Raw genomic sequence first — 21,238 nt, forward strand, 5'->3', positions numbered from 1 at the left:
ATATATAGGGAAATCCCATACAATGAAGTACTACCTGAAACAAAAGGACAGGCGTGCCCCCACAGCGACGGAAGAGGTTAAAGTTTAGCACTAGCTCGTTCCCTTGCACAAGCAGGGTTCACCTCTCTACAGACCTCAGGGTCCCCTAGCGGTGCCGGATGTTACTACACCGCCTCCCTATTAGGTGCCGGGAGAAGTTGCGCTGCAGAGGCAATCTATGTTCTAAGCACGGCCTTGTAAGGAAATTAAAAGGGGTCAGAGTGCTCATCTGAATCTTTACCCTGTCCATAGCTTCCAGGTTTTTTCTGCCCTAGGTTTCCTTCCTCTCCCTAGACCTTCACCTCCATCAGGCACATCAGAACCCAAAACCTAGGGCTATCTCACAGTTTTCATTAATATCTGAAATAGACCACCTCTTCTCACTTCTGTGGCATCTCCAGCGCTGAATCAAGAGAGAGACTCAAAATTCTCTGTTAGTATCCCATCTTCCTAACTCACAGGAACACTGATTATTAACAATGGGGGGGGGGGGGGAGGAGTACCTGGAAACCTAATTTTGAAAAATGAGAGCAACAAAAGGAGAGTTATTCCAGCAGATAAGATGTCTGTATCTTTATATTTGTATAGAACCATATTTTTCTACAAGGAAAAAAAAAGCAAAATAAACCCTCAAACAGTAACATTTACAGATGAAAAATAGACCAAACAGGATGAAGAGCCCAGAAATATACCAGGTATAGGTGGCAATGTGAAATGATAGAAGTGGCAGCAACAATCTGTGTGAACATGATAGACTATTTGGCAAGTTATTTAGTAGATGACATGGCAGGGAATGAACCATTTCATGGAAAAATATATTATTTTCTCCACTTGAAAAAGTTTTTAAGCTTTTAATTTTGAAATAATTTTATAATTACAGAAAAGTTTAAAAATAATACAGAGAGTTTTCATATACCCTTCAGCCAGATTCTCTCAATGATAACATCTGGTATAATCGTTATAAAATGTTTAAAATCAAGAAATTAACTTTGGTACATGAGTGGCTAAACTAGGCACTTTATTTGAATTTCACCAGTGTTTCCACAAAAGTCCTTTTTCTGTTTCAGAACCCAATTTAAGAATCCCACATTGCATTCAGTCATCATGTCTCCTTAGTGTCCTCCAATCTCTGAAAACTGCTTAATTTCACATTATTTTTCATGATCATGACACTTCTGGAGAGTATTTGTGAGTTATTTTCTCAATTGTCCCTCCATTTTGCTCTATCTGATATTTTCTCATAATTAGATTGGGGTCATGCATTTTTCTCAAGAATAATATAGAAGTGGTATGTCCTTCTCAGTACAATATCATGAAAGGAAATTTGCCTTATTACTGCTGATATTAATCTTCACCACTTGCATAAGCCAGTGCCTGCTGATTTTCAACACAAAGTTACTATTTTTCACTTTGAAATTAATAAATGTATTGATGGAGAGCTATTCTTGTTTCTCCTCAAACTTCCACCCAGTGATTTTAGGATTCATCAGCAAATCTTGACTACTGCAATTATTACTACAGTGTTCTCACACAGAGAAATGATTTATCTTAACAATGGATCTATTTATTGTGTGTGTGTGTCTGTGTGTGTGTGTGTGTGTGTGTGTGTGTGCACACGCGTGCACTCTCAGTCCTTCAGTCATGTCCAACTCTATTGCACCCTCATGGACTGTAGCCCACCAGGTTCCTCTGTCCATGGAACTTGCCAGGCAAGAATACTGGAGTGGGTTGCCATCTCCTACTTCAGGAAATCTTCCTGACCCTGGGATTGAAGCCATGTCTCTTGCATCTCCTTCATTGGCAGATGGATTCTTTACCACTGTACCACCTGGGAAGCCCTATTTATAGTAGAAAATTGAATACTTTTCATTCTTAAATGCGTGTTTGTCACTCTACTTCATTCACATCTTCATAAGAAAAAATACATACACTTCTTTTACAATCTTATAACTACAAAAAAGTCTTGGGTTCCAGTCAACCCTGAAGGGCAAGACTGCATGTAGATTTTTAAAATAAGTTCCTCTTCGTTCTGTCTTGGAGTTAAAGTGTCAACCGGGCAAACCTGTTATTCAACATTTGGTCGAAAACTGACTAGATGGCCAGATACCCATATCCTTCTGCTCCGGCTATGCAAATGCATCCAAGTTGTTTAGGAAACTGGTCACATCACTCCCTGAACAAGCACATTCGTTTTGTCATCCACAAAAACCCTTGGACACATGCTGCTAGGATCACCAAAACTATCAGAGTTGAGGGCATTTGAGAAAGATATTCATGGTTTTCTTGTGTTTTATTTTTTCATCTTCATGAAAAACATTTTTTCTGTTGCCAGTGAATAAAAAGCTAACAACCTACATTCGCAGTATGGGTAGCTGGTTTCATGTAATTTGGACAGTTTCTCACGTTTCAGAATTGAATCCTGTCTGAGAATCTGGCAGGTGAGATGAAAGTCTTCCGCCCAGCCTCCCAACACACTCCAGCTCCTCACAGCGATGAAAAACATTGATGAAGACCTACCTGGAAGGACCTTTAGGACAGTGGTCCCCAACCATTCTGGCACCAGGGACTGGTTTAATAGAAGACAATTTTTCCAGAGACCAAGGGAACAGGGGAGAGGGAGGAGAGCTTGGGGCTGATTCAAGTACATACATTTATTGTGCACAACTTTTTATTTCTATTTATTATTTTTATATTATCTATTTATTATTCTTTATTTCTATTGTTATTGCATTAGCTCCACCTCGGATCATCAGGCATTAGATCCTGAATGTGGTGACCCCTGCTTTAGGACACAATGCGGGCCCTCGTCATGGACTGGGAGCAGCCTCATTAGCAGGAGCAGTGTTTCCTTGTGTGCCACCAGGTAGTGACTTTCTGTCTCTGCCTTTCTTACTGCTGTGAACATCTAGCTAATCTCTACTTTCGCTCTCTGCTGCATGGATTCCGGTGTCTCACGTCTTCTATTTTCATGACTGTTGGCCGGACCTTGGAGTGAATAAAAAATGCAGCTCTGGAGATCTGTCTTCATGGCCTGCCTCTTCCGTACACTGATTTTGTGATCTTAAGCATCCTGTGCCCCAGCGTCCCCATCTGAAAGTGGTGATGTCTTCATAGTGAAACTCTCAGAGTTAAGTGGATTAGTGCATAAAGACAGGCTTCCCCAATGGCTCAGCAGGTAAAGAATCTGCTTGCAATGTGGTTCGATTCCTGAGTCAGGGAGAATCCCCTGCAGGAGGAAATGGCAACCCACTCCAGTTTCTTGCCTGGAAAATCCCATGGATAGAGGAGTCTGGTGGGCTAAGTCTATGGGAACACAAGGAATCGGACAAGACTGAGCACACATGCATGCTAGTGCATGAGGAGCACTAGAAACATGCCTGGTAGGTAACAATTCTTCACATAAATATTAGCCATTATTTGACCCAGGGGTCTCTCACAACTAACCCACCAACTGCTTCCTTCTCCACATATATGTGTCTCTTTCAAACTGCAGCAAATAGGAGATGTGAATGCAGGCAGTGACCATCAAAAGGGAGCACTCATATTTGCAGGGTTCTCACCTGTTGCCTTTGGAACAATCAGCCATCTATGATACAGGTGGCCAAGTAGCAATGACTTAGGCATAATGAAGCAGATTATGCCACTATTTCACTACCTTTTTGGAGAAGGAAATGGCAACCCCCTCCAGTATGCTTGCCTGGAGAATCCCATGGGCGGAGGAACCTGGCAGGCTACAGTCCATGGGGTCACAGAGTCAGACATGACTCAGTGACTGAGCATGCATGCATGCACCACCTTTTAAATTTTTTTTATTTTTATAGCATTTTTAATGGATACTTTCCATTTACAGTTCTTCCAAAATATTCATTGGGTTGTACAATACATCCTTGAGCCTATCTTATACCCAACAGTGTGTACCCCCCACTCCTCTACCCCTATGTTGCTCCTCCCTGCCCCTGGTAACCACTTGCTTGTTCTCTATATCTGTAAGTTTACTTCTTTTATGTTACATTCACTAGTTTAATTGTATTTTTTATATTCCACATATAAGCTATATCATACAATATTTATCTTTGTCTGACATATTTTACTTAGCATAATGTCCTTCAGGTCCATCCATTCCATCCATGTGGCAGCAAATGGCCAAAAACTTTTTTTATGGTTAAGTAGTATTCCATTGTGTGTGTGTGTGTGTTACAATTTACATCCAATTATACCAATTTACATCCCTACCAACCATGTAGGAAGCTTCCCTTTTTTCCACATTTTCACCAACATTTATAATTTGAGGACTTTTTGATGATAGCCATTCTGCCAAGTTGGAGGTGATATTGTGATTTTGACTTACATTTCCCTAGTGATTAGTAATGTTAAGTATCTTTTCATGTGCTCATTGGTCATCTGTATTTCCTCTTTGGAAAAATATTTATTCAGTTCTTCTGTCCATTTTTTAATAGAGTTGTTTGGTTTCTTTGACATTGAGTTACATGAGCTGCTTATATATGTTGGATATTAATCACTTAGTGGTCATATCAATTGCAAATATTTTCTCCCATTCAGTAGGTTGCCTTCTCATTTCATCAATGGTTTTCTTTGCTGTGCAAAAGTTTTTAAGTTTAATTAGATCCCATTTGTTTATTTTTGCTTTTATTTCCTTTACTTTAGGGGAAGGAGCCACAATAAAACATTGCTTTATGTCAAGAGTGCTCTGCCTGTGTTTTCCTCTAGTAGTTTTATAGTATCTGGTCTTACATTTAGGTCTTTAATCTATTTTGAGTTTATTTTTGTATATGGTATTAGAGAATGTTGTAATCTATTTTTTTTACATGTGACTGTTCAGTTCTCCCAAAACCACTTACTAAAGAGACTGTCCTTTCTCCACTATATATTCTTGCCTCCTTTGTCACAGATTAATTGACCATAGTATGTGGATTTATTTCTGGGCTGTCTATCCTATCCTATTGATCTGCGTCTGTTTTGTGCTGGTACCATACTGTTTTGATTACTGTAGTTTTGTAGTATAGTCTGAAGTCAGGGAGTTACCACCTTTCTCAAAGAGTGTTAGGTGCATAGCAGTCACTCTGAATTTCAGATAATTTTCCACAATACCTGAAAATGGAAGAGAGGCCATGACCATCTGTTACTAGTAAATCTGGGGTCATAGTGAATTGTCTACCCCTATATCTACCTCAGTGTTAACCTTTCCCCTCCACCAACAGGGCTAAGCTGCAGTCCGTGCCCTCCACCATTACACTGTAACCTGGAGTCCGATGTCAAGTACTCATGTCTGGAACCTTGAGACTTGTTGACATTACATCTTCTGTCATCCTTCCAGGCACAAGGACTCTCCCTTTGTACTCAGGTCCCATGGACATGAGACTTCCCACCTTTCAGTGTGGGCTCCTTAGCCAATAGGTGCATCTTGTTTGATTCCTGAGGCCACAGCAGCCACTTCTCTAACTTGTGGCTCAGTACTCACTACATGTTCCCTGGACATCTGCTCTTTGCTTTGCATGATTCTGGGCTGTCTACCCAGTTTGCCTGGGCTCCTTTAGACCCCAGTCAAGGCAAAACTACTCTTACTCTACTCACACCTCCAACAAACTGATGCTTTCCTGGGCTATACTTTATTGTATGAACTCATGGTTCCATGTTCCTGCCTTTGACTGAGTTCTCATATTCTGACTCCTCATTTAGACCCATAAATGTAGGGGAAAGGAAACTATTCAAAGATGATGAGGAAACTACATACTAACTGCAAAAAGAGCAATATATTGTGCTCACACCAGGTTTTTGAGCAAATTAAAAGGTGGTACAAAAAAAGAGAGAGAGACATTTCTTTGAAGCATAATGGAAAATAGACATATGAACCTCAGGATCTACCTGAACTGGTCCTACTGTATGTGTTGGAGTCATGATGAGTATTAGAAATGGCTCTGAATCAGAAGTTAAAGTGGCAGAAATCCTGGCCTCAACTCATTTCTAAGCTCATTAGATGACCTAGACAAATCATTTAAACTCTCCTGACTGAGCTCCCTTCAAGTCAAACGTATCTATTATACCAACCTCAGGTTAACATTAAATATCAATATTGATGTGACTAAAGCAAATGAAAATCCATACATCTACATGTCTCAGAGAAAGCTGGGAACTTGGATGGTTACTGGCACCAGTCTCCTATGGAGAAGCCAAATCAGATTGTCTGTAAATATTTATCTCTTATTAAAGGCTTTATCTCTAGGAAAGAAGTGAGCAACCTGGACCCAGTCATACAAGGTTAAAACAGTGTTTTTCAACAGTCATTATGTAAAGACATAAGAAGTATCGTTAAGGCCAGTTTTACAGAGTGTAATCAAGGATGCTGGGAGAATTATCAAAATCCTGAAGATCCTTGTGAAACAGGTCTTGATTTCTTGCTTATACATATGACTGAAAGGATAGAGTAGATTTTTAAAGAGGTGTAACTTCCTGGGTATGACAGCATAAATGAAAGTGTAGAGGGATCCACAGTGCAATTGGCTACTGCTTCTATGAGCACCAGTGCATTTGACACGGGCACCTGCTCTTTCTGGCACCATTTCTATCAGTTCAAAAATACAAATCCCAGGGACTTCCCTGGTGGTCCAGTGGCTAAGACTCTGCATTCCCAATGCAGGGGGCTCAGGTTCAATCTTTGATCAGTGAACTAGATCCCACCATGCAACTAAGAGTTTGCATGCCACAACTAAAAGATCCTTTGTGCTGCAACTAAGACCCAACACAGCCAAACAAGTCAATAAATAATAGATTTTAAAAAGGAATACAAATCCCAGATGGATTCAAACCCATGACTATAAGCTGTCACTCTGTTGGTCTGAGAGTGAGTCAATATCATTGTCTTGCCTGTGTGGTATGTGAGGTTCTTTTAAATTTATTCAGCAAATTTTATTGAGTACCTATTCTGTACTAGACAATATACACTTGAATTCTGGCAGCTGGATCTTGATGACAAGGCTCAGATGGAAGCTTCCCAGGGAAGACTATTCATTCAAACTTCCAGAATCATTCACACTTTTTGTTAGATATTAATTGTATACCTACTAAGATTAGACTAATCAAGTCTAAGAACATGAAAACTGTCTCATCTAAGCATACTGAGAATTTCATTTCTCCTCCCCACCTCTGTGTGAACTGAGAACAGTTGTGCTCCACGTATTTCCTTAAGGTGGAGCTGGCAAATCACCTTACCTGAACCGAGAAGAGGGCTGTGGATCTAAGTTCAAAGCAAGCAGATTGCAGTGTATACCTGTGATTTGCCTTGGCACAGAGGGCAGGTACCCCAGTGATACACCGGTGGCTTCAGAACAAAGCCTTACCACCATAGTTCCTGTGTATGGAGTTATGCAAAGTCTTCAGACCGAAGGTATGAAAATATTTGCAAAATTGGGGAGTGAGGGAAAGGGGCAACATGTATTCTTGGGTGCAGAAACTTCTAACCTCTGTGTTTAAACAGGGTATCAGGGTAGGAGTTGCTTCAATGGGAGAGAAAATTTTGAGACATGGAAATTTTTCAAAGGGCAGTGTTGAAGTCAGCTGATATGAAAAGACAACTTGAAATTCCAGGGCAAAGACAGAAATGAAGATGTAACCATAGGAAAACATGGAGAAAGCCCGAAACATTTCTTAAAGAGAGAAATCTGAATTTTAAAATAAATCTTCTCAAGCTTGAGGGGTGCTAGAAAGGCTAGTAAGACAAGAAAGGGGGAACCTACTAACACATTAGTAAAAAGAAAGCTGAAAAAAATCAAGTACTTTAAAATGGCCACAGAATAATGTGATTATCACAGTCAGTGCTTATTGGGATGTTTTATGTCTGCTCTTTGTTTTTAACGGAAGAGAACAGGAAGCCTATTAGATGACACATAGCCTGGAAACTCCTCCTAAGAACAAGCACACTTGCTTCAGGATCTTAGTTCCTCAATTTTTAAAGACTCCATGATGGGCTCTGTTCTCAGAACAGTGCTTCTCTTGAAGGTACAAGCTGATAAATAAAGGAAGCCAGAGCACAGCAAGAGCAGCGGGAGGACCAAGTTTCCATTCTGGATGTAACATCTGAGGACAAAAAGAATCAGGAGAACTTTTCAAGTATTTCTGCATTTCTTTTCTGGTGCTGTGTATTTGGGCCTGTTTTCGCATTGTCCCTTTTAGGATCCTGACCATGATGATGAGAATAGCAAATCACAAGTCACTGTTGGTATTGTTTATAACAGCCTCTTGGATCACTTTTGCAGTTATCCAAAACTCCACAAAGGTAGGAATTGCTTTCTTTTTGTGTTTCACAAAACTATATTTTTATGTGACACTTCACTAGTTTTAGAAAAGTCCAAACAAGCAAACCTATAGAGTCTAGAAGGGGAGTTTCAACAGCTGACACAACTTTTAAGAATACACTCACACTCTTCATCACTTATCTCTGTGTTGCAACTGTCTCCTCCCAATGTTTAGCTTGTCTTTACACCATCTCTAAGGAAATTCTGTGGAGTAGGAAATGGCAACTCGCTTAAGTATTCTTGCCTGGAAAATTCCATGGAGAGAGGAGCCTAGTGGGCTATAGTCCACCAGGTTGCAAAGAGCTGGACACAGCTGAGCATACATGCACAAGGAATTTCTGAACAACAGAATATTTTCAGGTGTATATAGTAAAATTTATTTGTGCTTTTTCACTGTTAATGCTTTTTAACTTCTAATAAACCTTTTTCTACACCTGTGTCAAATTTTTATCCAAATATTCTACTTACAGTTTTAAAGGTTGCTTTATTTAGACACTGAACCCTTAATATACCTGGATTTTTTTTGGCTGATTTTTCTTTTATTTCTGTATGGATAACCACTTTTTCCAGCTTTTTTCATTTTGTAATCCTTTCTTTCCAAGCTGATTTACCAGGTCATTTTTATTGTATATAAAATTTTTTAATAAGCACAGGTCCCTCTGTGGGTTCTTCGTTCTATTCCATTGATCGATTTGCCTTCCCTGTATCAATAACACATGGCTATATTTGACAGAGTTTCATAATCAGCTTTGAAAACTTGGAGGTCAAGTTACCCTTGCTTAACCTACTTTAGGAGGTTTTCAGCCAGTCTTGGCCCTCCTTCTTATATGTTTTGGAATCAGTCTATCAAATTTAGAATTCTACTTAAATTATATGTGTATTACATTAGCCATATAGACCAAATTGAGAAAACTGACATGCTTATAATATTACTATGCTGTTTATCAACATGCCATCTCTCTCCACCTGCACAGGTCTTCTTCAAGATCTTTCACTAAATTTTATAACTTTTGCATTCAGTTCTTACACATCTTTTGTTAGATTGATACCTTGGTACTTCATGTTTTTTTGTTGCTATTGTAATGACTGTTCTTTTAAACACATTTTCTAATTGCTTGCTGCTGGAATAAAGGAATCTTACTGATTTTGCATAAGGAACAGTAGGGGCTTACTTTCCAAGATCTCAGAAGACTTATTAGTTCATAGATCCAATATCACCTAGATCTCTCTGAGGCCAAAAAAGTATGTTTGTTCTAAAGCTTTGTTTTTATTTTTGTATTAATTCTGTTCCTTCCCTTGGATGTCTCCCCTTTGCTGAACTTGATAATACCTCTCTCAGAGTTACTTTTATTGTTTGACCAAGCTGTTAGTTCTGCAACCAGGAATTTGGAACCTGTGCCCCTTGCAGTGGAAGTGCAGAGTTTTAACCACTGGACAGCCAGGGAAGTCCCTGTCATGAGTTACCTTCGATGCAACTTTTTGCTAATTCTTGGTTGTGTGCATTCTTACACCTGAAGTTCTGTCGTGGGGCGCCGTTGTTTCCTGCAGCATGTTTGTGGCATAAATGCTCCCTGTTTGTCGAAAGTGTTGCCAGGCACACTGGGTCCTACTGACCTCCCCAACTTAAATATCCACAGCTTTTATTCTCCTGAGAGTACAGAATTCCCCGTTCCTAGCTGCCTGACCCAGCACAGGTGGGGAAATAGGAAGGTATCACCCTGCGTGGTTTGTCCTCCTAGGGGCCTCCCCTCAATCGATCCTACTCCAGCTGCCAACCTCCTCCACGGTAGCAATGTCCCCGGAGAGACTTCCTTCTCTACCGAAGCCTCACCTATGTGCGTGTGCAGCCATGGGTTCTTCCTTCATCTAATCTCACCTGCCTTTCAGTTTTCAGAAGACTGCTTGCAAGTTCTGGTCCATATAAGGTGTTTCTTCCTATTTCCCAGAATAGTTAGAAAATTGTTAAGTTCTTTTCTGCTATTTATAAGATCTTATGGTGGGAAATCGAGGCGAGGAAAGAAAGGTAAGATGCTAGTCACTCAGTCGTGTCTGACTCTTTGCGACCCTATGGACTGTAGCCCACCAGGCTCCTCTGTCCGTGGGATTCTCCAGGGAAGAATACTGGAGTGGGTTACTATGTCCTTCTCCAGGGGTCTTCCCGAGCCAGGTATTGAACCCAGGTCTCTGGTTTTGCAGGCAGATTCTTTACCATCTGAGCCACCAGGGAAGCCCAATCAAGGTTATAATACGTGCTTATTCCTCCACCTTGAATCAGAATTTTCCTGTTGTTTTTCTACCAAAAAAGCTTGCACAGAGAATATTATTTTACTCCACTGAAAATCATTTACAATTTTCACATGAAGTGGTAGCAATTTAAAAATATCTGATAATGTGCTGTGATAGTTAAAAAATGTTACTATAATAATGTCCTTCAGATCCTCTAGGTACTTAGTCATTTTTTAATTTAGTTCCTATAGCATCTACTGAGAGAGACTTTTCTAATTTTTAATTATAATTGTGGCTTTTTCTATTTCTCCGTTTAGTGTTGATAGTTTTTGTTTCACATATAAATACATATATATGTAGGCATGTACACATTTAAGGTTGTTATGTTTTCAGACAAATTGACCTTCTTATCACTCTAGGATGTCCATTTTTATATCTGGTGATACTCTTTGCCTTAAAGTCTATTTTAACATTAATATCAGCTTTTTTATGCTTTAATGACATACTGTTTTTTATCCATTCACTTTCAACCTATAGGTATCTTAGTACTTAAATTACATTCCTCATAGATAGCAAGTAGTTGGGTCTTGCTGTTTTATCTCTGCCTTTAAAAAAAATTTAACACTCCATTTACTAAAAATCATTCTAGTAAAACTTTTTTTTCTGCAAGGATTACTAATCATATACCTGGAAATATAACAGCTTCACCATTTTATAAATGAATTATCTCAAATACTGAAATAGTGATCACAAATTTATTTAACAAAAATTCTTCCAAAATTTGATAATACCATAAATTTTAATGTCAAACTATAACTTTTAATATCAAGGTATTTTAAATTTTTTAAATATTTCAAAATATTAAAATACATACAAATGAATGCATTGATAACAAAACATTATTTTATGCATACATACTGTCTTTTAAAAATCTGCAAACTCTACTATTCTACTATTTTATTTCCTGTAATATATACTATAATATATAATTAATATACTATAATAATATATAGTTATTATATAATATATAGCATAATATAATAATATAAAATATATATAATTATATAAATAAAATATAAAATACAATATTATTATAATATATAATATGATATATAATAATTATATATACTATAATATAATAATTATATATACTATAATATAATAATTATACAATATGTAATAATATAATACATAATATAATAATAATATATTTACTATAGTATAATATTTACTATAATATTATAAAATTATAGTTTTTAAATAATTATATGCATTTTAAAGAAATTAGAAGATAAACACATAGTATTTTATGTTAATCCATGTATTTACCATTTCTGAGGCTTTTCATTCCTTCCTAAAGACCTATGTGTCATTTTTGGTATGATTTCACTTCAGGGTGAAGAAACTCAGTTGGCACATGTTTATTACGCAGATTCAGTGTAGTTCCTTCTTTCACATTTCAACTCTCCTCTGGCGTCTGTCAGTTTGTGGTCACTCTCCAGTGCTTTTAAGAGATTTGCAGAGGGGAAGGGGAGTGTCAGAATTTATCATTGTTATCTACAGGAAAGTTAGTCCAATACAAGCTACTCTGCCTTTATTGGAAATTCAGAGGTATTACTATGATTCAATGAGTTCTCAGAAATAGAATTATTGATAAATGCAGTGAACATTGTTAAAGGTCTTATTATATGCTATAGACCTGTTTTCCAGATATGTGGTGCCAATTTGCACCTAAACCAGCAGTGAAAGAGAATTCTAGCCTTATTGCATACTCACAATACTGGGCAGCTCATGTGTATGTAGGCATGTATACATATATACATGCATTTTTATATATGTAATTTTTTTCATTTATTTAGTTGGCTGTGCTGGGTCTTGGTTGCAGTGTGTGAAATCTTTCAGTTGCACAATGTGAATCCCTTAGTTGTGGCATGTGGAATCTAGTTCCCTGACCAGGGATCGAGCCCAGGCCCCTTGCATTGGAAGCATGGAATCTTAGCAAGCAGACCACCAGAGAAATCCCTGGGTAGCTCATTTATAGAGATACTTGCCTGGGATTAAAACTTGACTCTCTTGTTGACCAACTGTGCAGGTTTGGCTAAGTTTCTTAACTTTGAGGTGAACCAGTTTCATCATCTGAAAACTGGGTTATAAAAATAAATACCTCATATATCATTGTGAGGATTAATGAGTTAACATATGAAAAGCATTTAGAATAGTACCTGGTTGCTAATCCTGGTTGCTAATACCATCTCTGTAATTTGATAAATAAAAATGTTTTTATTTTTAGACAATCAGAACATGTCAAATAATAAAAAGTAAAAACATTAACCACAGTAACCTAGTCCAACACAAGATACTCTGCCTTTATTGGAAATTCAAAGCTATTACTGGGAAGATTTATACCAAAAAGTGTCCTTTACAGAACTATAAGTAACAGAGAAAAGATGAATACAATAAATATCTAAAAATGTAGGAATAGGTGAAATATTAAACTACGTCCATAGGCTGGAATATTATTTGGACATAAGGTGGAAAGTTTTTAATGACACTATTTTTAATCAAAATTAATTGGTAAATATTAAGTGTGTTCACAATCATGTGAAATGGTTACACAGGATAACCAAAGTTGTTAAGAGTGGTTGCTGTGATCATGACTGGTTTTTATTTCCTATAGTGTTGAGCCATTCTCTCACTTTTAATAATGTCAGTGTTATCTTATGATTAGAAAATAAATATTTTATAAGCTAACAGGACATGTCTCTCATGTCCTGTTAGCTAAAATAGTAATCTGAGAATTACTAGTAAATACCACAGACTGTTTAATCAAAGTATAAAAGTGAAATAGAAAAAAATAGATAATAGTATATTACATAAAATCTCCATGCTTCTTGAAAATTTTCTTAAAGATTTATTTAAATGACTGAACTCTAATTTTAAGATAAAAATAATACAACAATAAACATCTGTTCTCTGCTATGCAGTTAAAATGCATTTTCTCATTTGGTCTTCACAATTGCCGAATGAAAGTATATTCCATGATCACCACTTTAAGAAAGAAGATCCTAGGGTTCTTTGCAGTAGAATGGTTCACTCAAAATAGATTAGTCAGTGATGTGAATTCCTTGGCAGTCCAGTGGTTAGGACTTGGTGCTTTCACTACCAACAGCCCAGGAGTTCAATCCCAGGTTGGGGAACAATCTCGCAAGTTGAGTGGTGTAACGAAACAACAACGAAAGAGAATAACCAGTGAAAAGTGAAGTTCCACCACCAGATTTAAGGAAAATCATTTTTCCTATGACACATTGATGATAATGTAATCTCAATATCATTTTATTTTTGATTTTTCTACCACTCATCATTTGATAAAAGAGACATTGACTAGCCTACCATAATTATCACATTAAATAGGCACACTTTCTGCCTTCTCTATTGTATTCCTTGTCATTTCAGTTACAGACTGTACTCAAGTTACCCTTGTCCCTCCATCACTGGAATTTCATCATGAAAACACATTCTGAAGCCCCACTGAATCCAATAGTTTCACCAGCAGAGACTGAGCTGAGGATAAAGAGGATCGTGGAGAAACTAGACCAGCTAATCCCACCCAGACCCTTCACCAACGTGAGCTCCACCAGCAGCGCCGCACACAGCAGAGCCACCCTCCTCAGCCCCCGGGACACATACTGCAGGGGGGACCGGCTGGACGTCCTGCTGGAGGTGAGGGACCACTTGGGGCGCAGGAAGGAGTATGGCGGGGATTTCCTCAGGGCCAGGGTGTCCTCCCCAGCCCTGAAGGCGGGTGCTTCTGGAAAGGTGACAGACTTCAACAACGGCACCTACCTCGTGAGCTTCACCCTGTTCTGGGAGGGCCGGGTGTCCCTGTCTGTCCTGCTCATCCACCCCAGCGAAGGGGCGTCGGCTCTCTGGAGGGCCAGGAACCAAGGCTACGACAGGGTGACCTTCACGGGCCAGTTTAACAGAGGCACCTCCCAAGTCAGTACTGACTGTGCCCTGGTTTTAAATTCAAGTGCTGAACTGTGTGAATACCGAGATACCCGAGGCCAAGAAGCCTTCTACTGCGTGAAGCCTCCACACATCCCCTGTGCTGCACTCACCCACATGCACTCCAAAAATAAGGACGTATCTTATCTTAGCAAACAAGAAAGAAGCCTCTTTGAAAGGTAAATCATTATTTCTGGAGACTATCTGGGTAAATACAGTAATGATTTGGCCTATCTGTTGATCCAAAGGAAATAGCTATTAATTGTGTATTAATATATCAACTTTGGGACTCTATGAAGAGCCATTTCAGAAAAGATAAGTGAAGTCATCTGGGGACAGTGCCCACTCTCCAGTCATCCCTATATATTTTGGATATTTAACCCTTACCATTGAAACAAAAAAAAAATGACTAGAATAAAAATTAAAAGAGAAGGAGAAATATACATGTGTGAATATGCCTAGGTGCTAATATATTCTTTCTGAATCTTAAAAAATTACCTAGTACACCTTCTGGGGATCTATACTCCCTGAACTAATAGGCCAAGAAATGGAAATTTAATAAATGGTCTGGAACTGTGGCCAAAGTAGTCAGTTATTATCATAAGAAATAACTGAAACAACAAGTAATGTGACTTCTTGTGTTTCCTGATCTTGGGGCCACTTGCCAATTAATTTTTGTATTTGTCTCTTTAAGGTCAAATGTGGGTGTAGAGATGATGGCAAAGTTCAATGCCATTACTGTCTCCAGGTGTAACTGTAAGTCCTCCCTTTGCGTGACTGATGGCTGGGGCTTCCCAGGTGGCTCAGCGGTAAAGAATTCACCTGCCAATCCAGGACACACGGGTTCGATCCCTGGGTCAGGAAGATTCCCTGCAGTAGGAAACGGCAACCCACTCCAGTATTCTTGCCTGGAGAATTCCACGAACAGAGGAACCTGGTGGGCTACAGTCCATGGGGTTGCAAAGAGACGGACACAACTGTGCAACTGAGCACACACACACTTAGCACTCACCCCATTTACAGCGTTTTTCCTTCCTCGGAACTTGTTCACCACTACCAATCATATGTTACTCTGCTCATCAGGCTTGCCGGTGGTGGGCCAAGACACCAATTACCTAAATGAATAAATGAGTGGAATCCTAAACCTGATTTATAACCCTCATCATCAATCTCATCATTATCTATCAGGCAACGGATTACTTGCCCATCAGACACAGCAACATTCAAATGTCAAACCTCTCTCCCAGCTTGCACTTAGGTCTTACCTCCCCCAACCACCACCATTAGCACTTCTCTCATCACTACAAGCACAGTAATCACCATCTAGAAGTTTCTAACCTGCCATCTATAATTCAATTCATTCCAATTTCCCCCTCTTTGTCTTTGCCACCTTTCAAACCATTTGAACATATAAAATAGCGCTTCCATACTTTTATTAATTTCTCTTCAATTTTTTTGGCTCAAAGTGTTAGTTGCTCAGTTGAGTCCGACTTTTTGTAACCCCATGGACTGTAGCCCACCAGGTTCCTCTGTCCTTAGAATTCCCCAGGCAAGAATGCTAGAGTGGGTTGCTATTTCCTACTCTAGGAGATCTTCCTGATCCAGGGATCAAACCCAGGTCTCCTGTACTGCAGGCGGATTCTTTTACCATCTAGCCACTAGGGAACATACTAGGAAATCCCTATCGAAAATGATTTAATACAGGAACTTTTGTGTCCACTTAAGTTCAGTATCAACAGCTTGCTAATTGCTACTAAACTCATTGACACTGAAGTGTGTTTATGTATCTACAGATGGAAATGGCATTTTTCACCCAGGATACACAAAGATACTTATGCCAGTTATTAAAATATTAAACCACTTCCTTTGGTTGGTGAATAATCACAGCCCCAAGACTGCCAAGGATAAACACCTCAGTCCATCATATTCCCAGATTCTTCAGAAACCTGTGAATAATGGTCAATACCCAACCTATCCTGGATTCCCATGAGTCTGCTTCAGTCTACAGCCATATCCATCCTTGTGGATTGTCCAGGACTCAAACCAAATTAATTGTTAATTTTTTTATATCTCCTTGCACTTAAAGCATTAACAGTTTGATGGTAGCATTTAACACACTATGACAGTATGTGATCAACTTTGAGGTAAATTGGGCTAAATGACAAGATAATTGAGTTTTCACTACTAAGTAAGAATTGATGTCTTTTCTCTCCTAAGAAGGCAAACAAATATTTAAATTTTACCCAGAGGCCTTTTTCTCTGGAAGAAAACATGTTATCTATAATGAACGTTAATGAGTATCACTTATGAAATTCTTATCAGAGAAAATTTTTTTCTGAAAACTAACTATTCCATTAAGAGAATGATGCTTCAATAAGGTTTTTCCTCCCCCTCACACTCTATCAAAAGGATACCTAAAAAAGACAGTGGTTTCTTATTAAATATTCACGGATAAAGTGATACTTTAGAAGACCCTATCTTGTTGATTCTTTAGCAGAAAAGACAGTTCCGGTGAAAAGGCAATGCAAGTTTGGAATGGCATCCTCAATGCCCAGTGGACATGTCTGGAAAGACACGTGGAATCCTGTCTCCTGTAGTCTGGCTGCAATCAAAATGAAAGAATGCCTGAGAGGAAAATTTATATATCTGTTGGGAGATTCCACGATCCGCCAGTGGATGGAATACTTCAAAAGCAGTATCAACAGTATGCCTCTGTCTGAGCTTTTACTCACATCCCTTTCAGAAACTTCTTTTTCATTTCAAGGGGAGAAAGGAATATGGGGAATGCCTCTTTCATATTTCTTAATCACAGAACATCAACACTTTTCCCAAGGTATTATCTTCTCTTTAAAAGAATACACTTATTGACTAGAAGGGAGACAGGATAGAAAAACGTTTGCTCCATTCCTATTCCTGCAGAATTCAGACTTCCAGGATACTCAGAAAATCACACACAGAGCTGATGATAACAAGATCGTATACTACGTACCTTCTACAGATGGCATGATGATTATGGGTGTGGCTTCTACATCCAGATGTCCTGGGATCAAAATAGGGCCTCTACTGTCCTATCTGATAGCCTTGGGCAAGTTGCATAACTAGGATTTGGTCCTTGGTTTCCCCATCTGTAAAATAGACATGAAAACAGTACCCACCTGGTAAAAATGAAGTACTATACACAACGTATTTAGAATAGTGCTGGCTACAGAGTTAGTTCTCTTTGGTGTGAGCCGTCATCAAGAGTCTTGTTTCACAGAAGGACAGATGCTACAGTTGAGGTAATAGCTTCATATCAGGTTGGCATAATAGTTAAATGCGGGGGCTTTGGAGCTTAACAAACCTAGGCTATGACCTTTGGCATACAGCTTATTTTCCACATCAGTGAACTAAAAATAACAACAGCATCTGGTGATGGTTATGAAGATTAAATGAAGTAATGGTTATAAAATATTTAACACATAGCAAGGCACATAGCGAGGCACTTAGAAAGTGCCCAGAAAACAATAGCTATTGCCTTATTACCATTGGTTCATATTAGAGTTGGGGCTAGAACCCATTTGCTAGAAGCCTAGTCCACTTGCTCCTTTTACTAAACAAGGAATGCATCAGTAATAACTCAGAATCCGCTAGTAGATCTTAGCACTGTTATCTGGAAAACAGTCACTGTTCTGGGCCTCTATGTTCTGGGCCCTAGTTCTTACCACTGGGGACAGTGTAGCTTTAGTGTGGCCTTCCTAACATCAGGCCACTCTTGTGGTCTCCAATTTAGAGAGTAAGCTGATTCGCCCAGTAAAAATGGAAAATCAGTAGGACCTTGAACCCCCTGCAACAGAAAGGGAGAGTTTTTTCTTTCTTTTTTTAATTGGAGAATACTAGCTTTACAATATTATGTTATTTTCTGCTGTGCAGCAAAGTGAACCAGCTATCTATGTCTCCCCTCTTTTTTGGATTTCCTTCCCACTTAGTCCACCACACAGCACTGAGTTCTGTAGGAACTATAGAATAGTTCCCTGTGCTATACAGTAGGTTCTCATTAGTTATCTGTTTTGTACATAGCAGTGTATATATGTCAATTCCAATCTCAAAGGGGAGAGTTTTAAGTTGTGACCCCTGGTAAATGACTAATCTCCAGATTTCAGTCTCCTCATCTATAAAATTTAGGATCTAGTGACAACTTCTAGCATCACATTCTGCAATGGCGGGGTCGGGGTGGGCTCTTAATTTTTGACAGTATGAATTATTGACTTACCTACTTTCTTGACTGACCTTTGAAGCTTTGATAACAAAACATCTGTTACACGTACTGTCAAAAGTTAAACTGTGTGGTTATTGTGTGCTTTGGAAAACAAAATTGAAGTATGTTAGAAACAGAATGAAGCAAACATTCTGCCATTTTCTTCCACCCAACCCTCCAGCATCACCATTTTCAAACCTCACTGGGTTCAGACTTTAAGTGTAGCCCTTTACTTCTAAGTTGGTACTTGTTACAAAGCATTAATAATCATTTCCCACACGTTTTCCTCAGATGTTCTAGCTATGAAGAAACTGGCCTTGATAGTCTAATTAATATAGTGAAAAATAAAGCGACTTCATTTTCTTCCATTCATATTATACTTTTCAAAAGTTTTAAGACTGGGTAGATTACTTTCATAAGAATTAGGAGGAACTTCAAGTTTAAGGTACAGAGTCTGTTACTTACTAGTTGTATAATCTTGGCAGGTCATTTCATCTCTTGGTTTTCTTTTCCATAAGATGGTAATTATATATATAGGGTTTCCCTGGTAGCTCAGTTGGTAAAGAATCAGCCTGCAATGCAGGAGACCCAGGTTCGATCCCTGGATGGGGAAGATCCCCTGGAGAAGGAAATGGCAACCCATTCTTGCCTGAAAAATCCCATGGACAGAGCAGCCTGGCAGGCTACAGTCCATGAGGTAGCCAAGAGTTGGACAGGACTTAACAACTAAATCACCACCACCATGCATATATATGGAGTTTTGAAGTAAATAAATATATCAGTCCTAATAAATTTTTTGTAAACTGTTAAGTCCTTCACGAATGAATAGCAATAATATTATAGATGATGTATGCAGTACCATTTCGTGCATATGTAAAAGAAACACAGAAGTATAGAATACAATTCCAGTCTTTTTTTTTTTTTTTTTTTTCAATTCCAGTCTTAAGTGAACTTACAAAGGACTTGGGGAAGTAGGTTTACTTGTATTTTGAAATTTATAGACATCAGCTGGCACCTTTCTCTATCTTCAAAGGAGTTTAGTCTGTAGTTAATGAAGTGTCAAAACTAATACCCATGAAAGTGACTCCATCACTCGGCGGTCCATTTGGTTCTACATGGTTCTACAGAGGGGCAGATATAATTTATTTGTATAACACTTTTTGTTGCTCAATAATTTTCAAACTGGTCTGTCATTTAAACCTATAATAAATTAGTCAGGATTAACATTTAATTATAAACATCAAAATTTTTCTTCTATTTTTATGAGCTTTATAACTTTATTATCCTTTCATTTTGGGATTTCTATTTGTCATCAGCGCTGAAGTCAGTGGATCTGCATGAATCTGGAAAATTTCGAAAGCAACTTGCTGTGGACTTGAACGAGAATATCAATATCCAGTGGCAAAAACATAGTTACCCCTTGATTGGATCATTGACCTATTCAGTCAAAGAGATTGAGTACATCGCCCAGGTTATTGACAGAATTGGAGGAGAAAAAAATACTATCATTGTTATTTCTCTGGGCCAACACTTCAGACCCTTTCCCATTGATGTTTTTATCCGAAGGGCCCTCAACATCCATGATGCAGTTCAACGCCTTCTTCTGAGAAGCCCAGACACTGTGGTTATCATCAAGGCAGAAAACATCAGGGAGATGAATGTTGATATGGAGAGATTTAGTGACTTTCATGGTTATATCCAGTATCTTGCCTTGAAGGATATTTTCCAGGATCTCAATGTGGGCATTATTGATGCTTGGGATATAACAATTGCATATGGCACAAATAATGTCCACCCACCCCAGTCTGTAGTCAGAAATCAGATTAATATATTGTTAAACTTTATTTGCTAGATAACACATATCTCTGAAATTTATTCAGTTAATTAAAAACATCTATTAAGTGTTTGCTATCATGCCAGATGCTGTTGGCTCTGAACTCTCAATTAGCAAGAGAAAATCTGCACTAAGGCTGATTTATTAACCAGCAATTCAGCCAAATCAGTTATTTCTAATTTGGGCTTCTACTTACAAATAAACACAAAAACAGTTACGAAAAGGAGCTACCCTTCTTGATCAGAGTCAGGCCACTTTTCACAAACAGGAAGTCAAGATGTCTAACGGTTAAAAGCTCTCTCTGATTAATGGAAATTCACAGCAATAAAGTCATTATAAGATAAATATTTGGAGAAAGTAGTCTCATTTTCTTATCCCTCATAGCTCAGTTGGTAAAGAATCTATCTGCAGTGCAGGAGATCCAGGTTCTATTCCTGAGTCGGGAAGATCCCCTGGAGAAGGAAATGGCAACCCCTCCAGTATTCTTGCCTGGAAAATCCCATGGACAAAGGAGCCTGGCAGGTTACACAGTCCAACACAAGAGTTGGACAGGACTTAGTGACTAAACCACCTCCATCACCAAAACAAGTT

The 21,238-nt window shown here is 38.6% G+C and overlaps 1 protein-coding gene across 1 annotated transcript; it reads left to right on the top strand.

Annotated features, from left to right (window-relative positions):
- The first annotated feature begins 8,007 nt into the window (after positions 1-8,007).
- NXPE4 (neurexophilin and PC-esterase domain family member 4) lies at positions 8,008-20,962 on the top strand. Its single transcript, XM_065944152.1, has 5 exons — positions 8,008-8,329; positions 14,028-14,758; positions 15,274-15,335; positions 17,074-17,283; positions 20,130-20,962. The coding sequence occupies exons 1-5, from the start codon at positions 8,237-8,239 to the stop codon at positions 20,663-20,665; spliced, it is 1,632 nt and encodes a 543-aa protein (XP_065800224.1). The 5' UTR covers positions 8,008-8,236; the 3' UTR covers positions 20,666-20,962.
- Positions 20,963-21,238: the final 276 nt, after the last annotated feature.

The sequence above is a fragment of the Muntiacus reevesi genome, chromosome 9 (genome assembly GCF_963930625.1).
Source record: "Muntiacus reevesi chromosome 9, mMunRee1.1, whole genome shotgun sequence".
Classification (NCBI taxonomy): Eukaryota; Metazoa; Chordata; class Mammalia; order Artiodactyla; family Cervidae; genus Muntiacus; species Muntiacus reevesi.